Source organism: Marmota marmota, unplaced genomic scaffold (assembly GCF_001458135.2).
Source record: "Marmota marmota marmota unplaced genomic scaffold, marMar, whole genome shotgun sequence".
NCBI lineage: Eukaryota > Metazoa > Chordata > Mammalia > Rodentia > Sciuridae > Marmota > Marmota marmota.
In genome coordinates, this window is record NW_026000169.1 from 7,185,972 (window position 1) to 7,197,021 (window position 11,050).

Consider the following 11,050-nt stretch of genomic DNA (forward strand, 5'->3'; position numbering starts at 1 on the left):
TTTTTTATCCATTCATCTATTGAAGGGCATCTAGGTTGGTTCCACAGTCTAGCTATTGTGAATTGTGCTGCTATGAACATCGATGTAGCAGTGTCCCTGTAGTATGCTCTTTTTAGGTCTTTAGGGAATAGACCGAGAAGGGGAATAGCTGGGTCAAATGGTGGCTCCATTCCCAGCTTTCCAAGGAATCTCCATACTGCTTTCCAAATTGGCTGTACCAATTTGCAGTCCCACCAGCAATGTACAAGTGTACCCTTTTCCCCACATCCTCGCCAGCGCTTGTTGTTGTTTGACTTCATAATGGCTGCCAATCTTACTGGAGTAAGATGGTATCTTAGGGTGGTTTTGATTTGCATTTCTCTGACTGCTAGAGATGGTGAGCATTTTTTCATGTACTTGTTGATTGATTGTACGTCCTCCTCTGAGGGGGTGGGGGGGGAGAGAGAGAGAATTTTTAATATTTATTTTTTAGTTTTCGGCGGACACAACATCTTTGTTTATATGTGGTGCTGAGTATCGAACCTGGGCTGCACGCATGCCAGGCAAGCGCACTACCACTTGAGCCATATCCCCAGCCCAAAATTTTACATTTTAAAGAGGGCATTTTAGAGTTAGTCCTAAGCACCTTAGCAAGACTCTGTCTCAAAATAAAAAAGGGCTGAGGATATAGCTCAGTGGTAAAGCACTCCTGGGTTCAATCCCAGTACCCTCACACACAAAAAAAAATTAAAGAAATAAAATCAAAAAGTAAATTTTAATTTTTAAAAGTACTTTATTATTCTACTAAACATAAAAATTAACTGCATAGTTACTTTAACTCTGAGCAGTAGAAAACCAGGAAATAATGACTTAAATGATGCTTTGGGATTTTGTTAATTGAATGAAGATTATTTTAATAGTGAAATTTCTGAGGTGTAAGAATATTCTTCCAGTTTTCTACAATTGTCAGAAGTCTCTTTTCTTCTACAAGTGTAGCTCAAAAGCCTGGGTACACTTGGCTTCATCTATTATTTCCTACAATGATGCAAATATATCCTCTATATGATATATAGTTGACCTGTTTGTTTGTTTTTTTTTAACACTCTTTATTCTCTTTTCTAATTTTCCCAAGGGAGAACTGTGAAAAATAGCTGCTATTTCAGAAACATAATTTAGCACGTCGATTATACAACATAATGATTATAGTTTTAGTAATGTATTTGTATGTATGAAAATTGCTGAAAGAGATTTTCAGTGTTTTCACTACCAAAAAAAAAACATAAGGTTATATATATATTAATTTACTTTATTTAGCAATTTAACATTGTATACATATTTTAAAGCATCATGTTGTATATGAGAAATGTATGCAATTTTTGTCAATTTGTAAAAAAAGAAAAGAGTGAGCAATGCTCAAACTGCACACTAAAAACAAAAGAGAGAATATTTTTAACTTACCAGATTGGTCAAAATTATAAATAAGTGAATTGATTAATATATAAATGTATAAATAAAAGTTAATTCTTAAATGTTGGATAAAATGACAAAATGAATAAGTTAAATAAAGATTAGAAAAGAAGCAAGAAATAGTTCTGGGGAAGAAAATGGAAAGGTATGTGGAATTATTTGGTAAAATAATCACTTTCAAGAAAATAATAAAAATTACAATCAGAAGATTTGCTGAATCTCTAGCCAAGTTAAATCTCACATCAAAGAACAATCACTTTCCCTTAAATAAATTAATTATTTCTGTAGTTTAAAAGGGTATAAAAAGATTCAGCAAGTATTTGGAAATTAGGTTTTTGCTTTTGTTAAGTATAAATGTTAATTTTAAGTCCCTTGATAAATATCATTAATGTTTATAAAGTCTTTCTGTGACTGTTTTCAGTGCACATCGGTGGCTTGTAAAGGGTGGTCTTAAATTATTTTAAGCTAAGGCTCTGGATTCTCTCATCTTTGGGTTCATAGTGATGCCAATTTCCATAAATGTTGTTAATTAGATATTCTTTTGAAATAACTAGAATCTATTTTGGATCTTTGAAAAATATCTTCTACATTATTAAATAAACCTTATCATTTAAAAGGTGTCATGGTACTTTTTATTGGTAGAAAGAAGCAAAATTGTAATTCTTGGAATAATTCATTTTTTCAACCTTATGAAAAGATTTCTTTTATTATTAAAGTCCTGATAAAAAGATTAAAAGGTTTAATATTTAGTCAAATGATAGGTCCCTGTGTCCGTGAACAAAGCTTTAAAGTTTCTTTGTGAGTAGCAGGCACTGTTAAGATGCATGGTGCCTTAAGCCATTATTCTGCATGGCATAATCACAGGGACAGGGTTTTCATAGTGTCTGACAGGCAGCTGCTGGTGAATAAGCCAAGAAACCTGATGAAGGAGCTTACAGTATTCATTTCTTAAGCTTTCACTTAAAAGTAAAACACACTTTGCTTAATTTGAATTTCTTTGGGGGGAAATTACTGAAGGAAATGTAGTTTTTGAAAAACAGGTCTCCAAATACAAGAAAGTGTATGGGACAAAAATGATTTTACTTAATAATAACTTAATTTTCTACCAAAAGTCCCCCAAAAGTGATTCCAAAGATGGCAGAAAACCTTTTAAACTTAATAATTATTAATTAACCACACTAACTTGAAAAAAAAAAAAACCGTGTTGATGATCATATGATGGTTTGACAGTTCAAGTTTAATGTACATTGTGTACAACAGAATCCAGCTCACACATTATGAATGCTTCAACACTGACAGAGGTGTTTGGTTTAATAAGACTTTCTGAACTGTAATTTATACATTGGTTTAGAGATAGTTTTTCCTATGTTTTAGGTTGGCAGTGTATGTCCCTTCATTATGAATACATTTTCATGATATAGTACATGCTTAAGTTAGACTTGTTTGCATGTTTTACAGTATTTCTTAAATTTGATGAATGACCAAATAATCCTGCTTTAATACAAGGGCAGTCTCTTGGATGGAATCAACTTCCCTTGACTGCATTTTTTTTATCTTTACTATGCTGTTCCCCCACTGTCTTAGCATTCTCAAAGCAATTGGTGTAACTTATCTAAGTATTTAGCAAAAAAGCAAGAATCAAAACTTTGTTCTGGTAATTTTTTGATCAACCATTTTTTCCTGCATTACTGTTTATCCCCCATGTTGCTATATGTTTCAATCTTATCTGCTTTGTGGGTTCCTAAACCCACAAAGAAAAGTTGTACTTATTTAACATGAGACTTTGTCTTTGTATAAAAGTAACATAATTTTATACCCATTGTTAGCATGCTTCATATCTCAATTTATTACACCTGATCACAATGGTATTTTTTTTACTATAATATTTTAATACTTATGCATTGTTACTGATATAAAGTTTTTGTATCAAAAGGACTTTAGCATTCAGATTATCAGCCAAGGATTTCCAGATTATTAAAATTGTGGTCAGGTAATTTACACATTAGTTTTTTTTACCCTTTGTGATTTGTGTAATTACCAACATCTGTGACATTTTAATGACCAGTAGGAGGCAGCAAAGCACGCAGGTGTGCATGCATAATTCCAAAGTATATTCTATGGTGAAAATATAATAATTTTCATATAATATAAATAAAATATAATAATATATCATATATTTCATATATGATATATGAATCATATATGAATTATATATATAATCATATATTTTATTATATTATATTTCATATAATATATAAAATATAATAATTAGGAGACATTTATTAAGTAAACATTTAAAGAAGTGATAAAGAAACCTGGGTTCATGGAGTCCCAACAACCCTACTACGATATTTATTAGTTCATTAAAGTAGATTGATTTTTACATTAAGATATAAACGTATACCCATGGAGATGGTAGCATATGGACCTTTGTTGTTTGTTTGTGGTTTTTTTGGTGGTGCTGAGGATGACCCTAGGGCCCCATGCATGCCAGGCAAGTGCTCTACCACCGAGCTATCCCTAGCCCCTCGATACCACCCTCGTATCCCTAGCCCCTAATATGGACATTCTTAATTTAATTTGGGGTGGGGAATGGGGATACGAGGGATTGAACTCAGGGACACTCAACCACTGAGCCATATCCCCAGCCCTATTTTATATTTCATTTAGAGGCAGGGTCTCACTGAGTTGCTTAGTGCCTCACTTTGTGCTGAGGCTGCCTTTGAACTCGTGATCCTCCTCCCTTTGCCTCCCGAGCTTCTGAGGTTACAGGCGTGTGCCACCAAACCCAGCTATAATTTAATTTTTTTTAATTTAGATTTTTTTCTGTGGTTGGTGATTATAAAAGACTGTTTGTACCTAGAATCTGAATTTTAACCTTACATGTCTCTGAAAATACTGGGGAAACAATATACTTCATGTAGAATTTTTAGTTAACTTTAAAATTCATTTCATATATTTGACCTACCGTGAGGTTAGCACAGAAATAATTTTGACAAACATTATCAAAATTTTATGAGTGGTTAATTGGAATTTTATTGTTTCATTTTGAATACTGCAATGACATTCTGAGTTTATTAGTAATGTGCAATTAGGTATTTGATTCTAAGAATTTGCATTTTAAAGGAATTATATTTTATGTTTAATGTACATTAGTTTCTAGAGTACTTTAAAGCAAAACTCTCCCAAAATATTGATATCGTCTTGAAGTAGAATATTGATTACTATGTTGGAAACATTGCAGAATTCTTAAGATTGTAGTTTGCTTTGTCTTTAAATAATGAGATTCTGATCTTTAGTCTAAAATCATTTCTAATTTTCAAGTTAGGGAAGTTATAAAGAGTTACTACTTCAGGCCACAAATGCACTTCTGTTCTTCCTCCTATAATCAGCCATGCATTCCAAAGGAAAAATTACAACAGAATAGTCAACTACTTTGTAATGGAATAATTCATTACCTATTTTTATGCTTCATAGGTACAACTTGAAAACTTGCATATTTCAATACATTTGTACACAGAAATCCTATTCACCTTTTCTGATGAGATGTATAGAAATAAGGTTCTGGGCGTTTATTTATGTAAAAATAAATAAAATATAGGGGTACAATTGAGATTAGTTTCTGAACATTCTTATTTCTCAAATGAAGTATAGTAAATATTCTTTTTTTTAAAGCCAAACTGTAAATTTTGTGAAAGTAGTAGTCCTTTTATGTAGTTGCTATAGACATAAATGCTATTTATTTAAAATTGAATTTCATCAATCTTTTTTTTTTTGTTTGTTTGTTTCCTGGTACTGGTGGATCAAACCCAGGGCCTTTCATCTGCTAGGCAGTGTTAGTGCACTAACACTAAGCTGTATCCTCAGACCAGTATTTTGAGTCTTAAAAAAAAATACTAAATAGTTTACTTACCAGAAAAAAAGAAATGTACTATAATTTGGAATTTGTAAACAACTTTCTCCTTCATTTTTATGTTTCAATTATTTTTCTATTTTAGAGTAATTTCTTACCAAACTTTACCAAGAAATATGCCAAGCCACAGAGCCCAGATTATGGCCCGCTACCCTGAGGGTTATAGAACACTCCCAAGAAACAGCAAGACCAGGCCTGAAAGTATCTGCAGTGTGACCCCTTCCAGTCATGACAAGACAGTAGGAGCTGGAGCAGAAGAGAAACGGAGGTCGATGAGAGATGACACTATGTGGCAGCTCTACGAATGGCAACAGCGTCAGTTCTATAATAAGCAGAGCACCCTTCCTCGACACAGTTCTTTGAGCAGTCCTAAAACCATGGTTAATATTTCTGACCAAACAATGCACTCTATTCCCACATCACCTTCCCATGGTTCAATAGCTGCTTACCAGGGTTACTCCCCTCAGCGAACATATAGATCAGAAGTATCTTCACCAATTCAGAGAGGAGATGTGACAATAGACCGTAGACACAGGGGTCATCACCCTAAGGTAAAATGTGTTCTAATATTGTGTTAACTCACTATTTAATAGATGTTATGTTTTCTTTCTAATATGCTCTTCTTTAAAATGTGAGAGGCAGGAAATTAGGGAGAAAAGAAAGACTGTTCTTATGTATAAAATCTAAGTTGGCAATGCTTCATCTCTTAATACCATAGAAACAATTCTTTCAAGCATTATGCGTTCTTCTCTGTCTGATAGCATATCTCATCAGCTCTCTATGTTAAAGACAACGTGTATTTTTATTTACTCTTTACACACTTGGGAATTCTTCTTCCCTTGAGACAGGCCAAATACCTGTCCTTTTCTGGTATACCTGCAGTCTTTGAATCTAGCTTGTCCTGGTTTTTTACTAGGATTTACCTTCTAACCAGGTGACTGGCATGTTGAGAACTCCTTATATAGCTAACTGAACATTAGAGACTACCAATATTTAGTAATATGCACCTTGAAAAATTAAAATACAGGTAGAGATCATGGTTTGGTTTTTTTTGTTTGTTTGTTTGTTTTTGTTTGTGGTGCTGGGGAATAAACCCAGGACCTTGCACATACTAAGCAAGTGCTGTACCATTGAACTATATCCCCAGCCCCATAAATCATTTTTAATTTGTACCTTAAGTTAGTTGTTTAGTGGATTACTTGATAATTTTTTAAATATTTTTAGTTGAAAACTAATATTTTTAGTTATACATGGACACAATACCTTTATTTATTTATTTTTGTGGTGCTAAGAATCGAACCCAGTGCCTTACACACATGCTTAGGGAAGTGCTCTACCACCGAGCCAAAACCACAGCCCCTATTTGAAGTTAATTTAATATTTTGTGTCAATCATCTTTGAATAATGCCAAAGCAGATGTTGTAATGAGTTAGCCATTATAAATTCAGTTCCCTAAAGTCAGTCCTAAAATAAAAAGAATGTCCTTTTACTTCTAATTCCTAAAAAATTTCTTACCCTACACCATTTAGAAATGTATCTTCTTTCCTTGAGACAGGCCAAATAACTGCAGTTACATTATTGAACAAAATATTTACTTGCTATTTCCATAAACATTTGTTGGAAATTACTAAAGCAATCAGGAATTTTATTTTGAAGAAAGCTTGAAGGATGGGAATATAGTTCAGAGGTAGAGTGCTTAACTAGTGTACATGAGGCCCTGAGGTTTGTTCAGTCCTTAGCACCACAAAAAAACAGTGAGGGGGAGCCTAAAGTTTGCCTTTAAAAGCCTCACTTTAAACTCATTTAACAAATTTTATTGTTTCGGCACTTTGTACATCCAAAGACTAAATCATAATAGATAAAAATAGTATCAATATACAAGAAAAATCTGATTTAATACAGTTTAATGTAAGCATTTAAAGTGGCTAAATTATATGCTCTCCTGATTTTCAGTAGTTTCATGTTCTTAGCCAAATATATCACTTGTTTCAGTAATAAATATACTATCTGTCCAGTTCCCAGAACAACTGAGTATCTACTGTTGCAACTTCTAATAAATTTGTTCAACATTGCCAAATTTTTCTTTGATACTATCCTTTTCATCTTCCTTGGAGTACATTACTATTTCTCAAAAGTGTAGTCCATGAACCGTGAAGGACAGAGTCCCTAAACATCTCCACAGCCCTTCCAGGGAGTGTATAAACTCAAAACTATCTTTATAGTAGTAAGGCATTATTCATTGTATTACCATTTGCACTAATAGCGAAACAGTGAATCAAGATTGTGTCCCCAAACTATACTGATGGTTGTGGTAGTGTGCTTCATTGCTACATACTTGGAATAAAAAATAAAATAGCAAGTTAAGATTCCCGTTGATAAAATGGTGAGAAACTATCTTATGGAATCTTAATTAACCTGTCACTACATATCATTTTAATGCTACATGTGATGAAATGGGAATATGCATAAACCATTTCTGTTGTATACCATGACATTATTTGAGTTGCAAGCTAAGCTAGCTCCTTTTTTGTAGAATACCATTTTTATTTGAACAAAAGACAGGTATGATTATTCAGATTGGTATTTGACAGATACATTTAAAGTGAAATGTAAGCCTGTTATTTCAAAGAAAACAACTGACAGTATTTGTCCCTGATGAAAATATTTGAGTGTTTAAGAAAAAATCAGAATTTTGTGTATCTGCCACTCTGAGCTTAATATCTTCCAGAGCTTAAAGATTGATGGTAATATTAATAAATGTGTAATTCAGAAATGTGTCAATGTTGGAAACATTGTATAGCTCACTGAACCAATATTTTCCAGATGACTGCTGTTTCATATTACCAAATCATGCTTGGGTGAAGGTTAAAGTGCAAATAGACCAATGGTTTTCAAAACTTCATTGATATGGATTTAGATACCACTCTGCAACTAAACTTTAAAAATTTGAGTAAAGTGTCGCTTTTTTTTAGCTTTAATAGTGGAAAAGACGAATATCTACAATTATTAAAGTAAAAACTATTAAAGTTCTCCCTTTTCCAACTGCATGGATCCAGGGCAGATTTTTTTCACATGCTTTCACTAAGATATTTTTACAACAGACTGCAAATATGAATACAGAAGCAAATATGAGATTCCAGCCAGACATTGAATTTGCAAAACTGTATATATATTCTTAAAAATATAAAGGGATCCCCAGATCAAAGAGTTTAATTGCTGAATCAGACTACATAGATGCACTCTGTTCATCAGCATCTGTATTTTAGTGAAACAAGAAGTGTTAGTATCTTCCTTCACAAGCACTAATAGCAACTTTTAATTGATATTTCATAATATAAATTAAAGTTTTTCATCAGTGATATTCATCAAAAAAAGCTTCACCACAGAATCATTTGTACCTTTATTTTCCTAGCATGTCTATGTGCCTGACAGAAGGTCAATGCCAGCTGGCCTAACTTTACAGTCTGTTAGTCCCCAGAGCCTCCAAGGCAAAACGGTGAGTGTGATATCTTTATTTACCATATTATGTTTTATTTATTTTATATGCTACTCAGGCACATATCTGACATAGTTTTTAAGTTTTAAATTTTCAGAGATATCTCCCAAAGAAAAACCATTACTGCTTTTGTGGAAGAGGTTCCACATCAGAGGAATTTGGAATTATGTAATCATTTCAGTATGTTAATGGACTCCTTTCCTTTAATGTCTGACAGCCTAAATAAAAGATGATATTTTAACCCATAGATGGGTTTCTTTGATTTGTTAATTTCCTTATCCTCAGAACAGAAGTTGGAGTAATACATTAGTGGAACAGATCCATTAAGTAACCATTTGTAGTCAACTACAGACCCACTAAGAAATTTTTCCTATGAATTTTGGTGTAAGTTAACTACTTGGGAGCCAAAAATAACTAATTTACACAGAGAAAGACAGACTATAAGAATACTAGGTCAAAGCAAGTGTTTATCATTATCATTTTATTATCAGTATTATAGTCAGATTTGGAAGGGTTTTTATTACCACAGCGTTACTGTTCTTCAAATCAAAGAGAAAAGACTTTTTTTAATCACTTCAGTTCATTTAATTAGCATTCTTTTATCAGGGAAACTGTCTTATTAGATCATCTTAATTTCTATGAAGATATGATTTTAGTGCCTAAATGGTTGTTTATTATTCTCTTCCTGCAGTAATCAAAACAAATTCATTGTATGTTTTTATACATATTGCCTTATTTTACCTTTTGTATGTTTAAATATAAGGAAATCATTCCTGGCTTTAAACTACCTGCAGTTTATTTATTAAAGAATATAAATATTTTTTGGTTAAACCCAAAAACTTTTAAATGTTGGTATTTATAAATATTAGATTATCTGACGAAGAAACAGACATGAATCATAAAATAAAGGATAAACAGCATATATTTTCTTTCCTGCCTTGCTCCCTCTAGTGGATATAGACCACCTCTCCTACTTTTTTCCCAATCAAATATGCCTTTTTATTTGACCTCAATTTAATTATATAGCAAACTTATTGGGATATTTTATCATTTTGAAAATGTTCTCATCTTTTTAGTTTCATAAATAATAAATGAGAGGTTCAAAATTTCTTGTTTAAGTATTCCTGTCAAATATCACTCTGGGTTTTAGAATCTATGCATCCCTTCTTCCAACCCATATCTCCCTGACAGGATTTCAAGATCTTGGCCTGATGATCATGAGGCAAGAACTGTCTCAGAATCATGAGATTATAAGATGTTGCTGGCTTTGAACAAATTGGGCTATTCTTTTTCACTTAACATAGTTTCTTCAATTCACAGAAACTAAACATTTGTTGACTTTTTATTTTTTCATATTGTTTTTGACAACTTAATACCATAAAAACTATTGTCTTGCCTCTCTGGGGTACCCAGTTTTATCTAAAGAATCCAGTAGGAGTTGTAGTTTACTTCTCTTGACACTTACCATCTGAAGGCAGTAATATTTAATGTACTTACAAATAACAGTTAAATACTTTCTGTCTCTAAAAAAGGATTATATAGAAAATATAGAGCAACCACAAATTAACAGAACAGAAAAGAGCTAATGTAATGCTGTGATGTAAACAGTGCAAATCAATCTTGGAAATACTTTTGGCCTGGATAGGAGTGCATTGTAGCACTTCAGAAGAGACTGCCTCTCTCCTACCTGCTGTTTTTAATTATAACAAAGCTAAGAGAAGCACCAAATAATACTTAATGGCCTGTGAGATCACCAGTGCCCATACTTTTACAGCATTTCTAACAAAGAAAAATAGAATGGCATGTTAAGGAATTTCATTTACCATTGAAATTTACTCTCCTATTGCTCTTAGTAACCATTCAGGAATGCAAAAGACTCTGTGCTTTCCCTAATATGAAAGAAGTGGTTATGTGCCCTTGGAAACTTTTTTTTTAATCTTTGAAAAATATACTTGTTTTGGGCCAGACGCAGCGGCACACACCTATAATCCCAGTGGTTCAGGAGGCTGAGACAGGAGGATCTCAAGTTCAATGCCAGCCTCAGCAAAAGTGAAGCACTAAACCACTCAGTGAGACCCTGTCTCAAAAAAATATATAGATATAGATATATACACACACATAAAAAAAATAGGGCTGGGGATGAGGCTCAGTGATTAAGTGCCCTTGAGTTCAATCCCTAGTACCAAAATATATAT

General features: G+C 32.8%; 1 protein-coding gene across 39 annotated transcripts in view; it reads left to right on the forward strand.

Moving 5' to 3' along the window:
• Positions 1-11,050, forward strand: part of Plekha5 (pleckstrin homology domain containing A5) — a 238,821-nt gene that overhangs the window by 165,259 nt on the left and 62,512 nt on the right. For all 39 annotated transcript variants that reach the window (XM_048787241.1, XM_048787256.1, XM_048787250.1 and 36 more), the window contains 2 exons: positions 5,445-5,910; positions 8,772-8,855. In XM_048787241.1, coding sequence (XP_048643198.1) covers positions 5,445-5,910; positions 8,772-8,855 — 550 coding nt within the window. The remainder of the gene's footprint in view (positions 1-5,444; positions 5,911-8,771; positions 8,856-11,050) is intronic.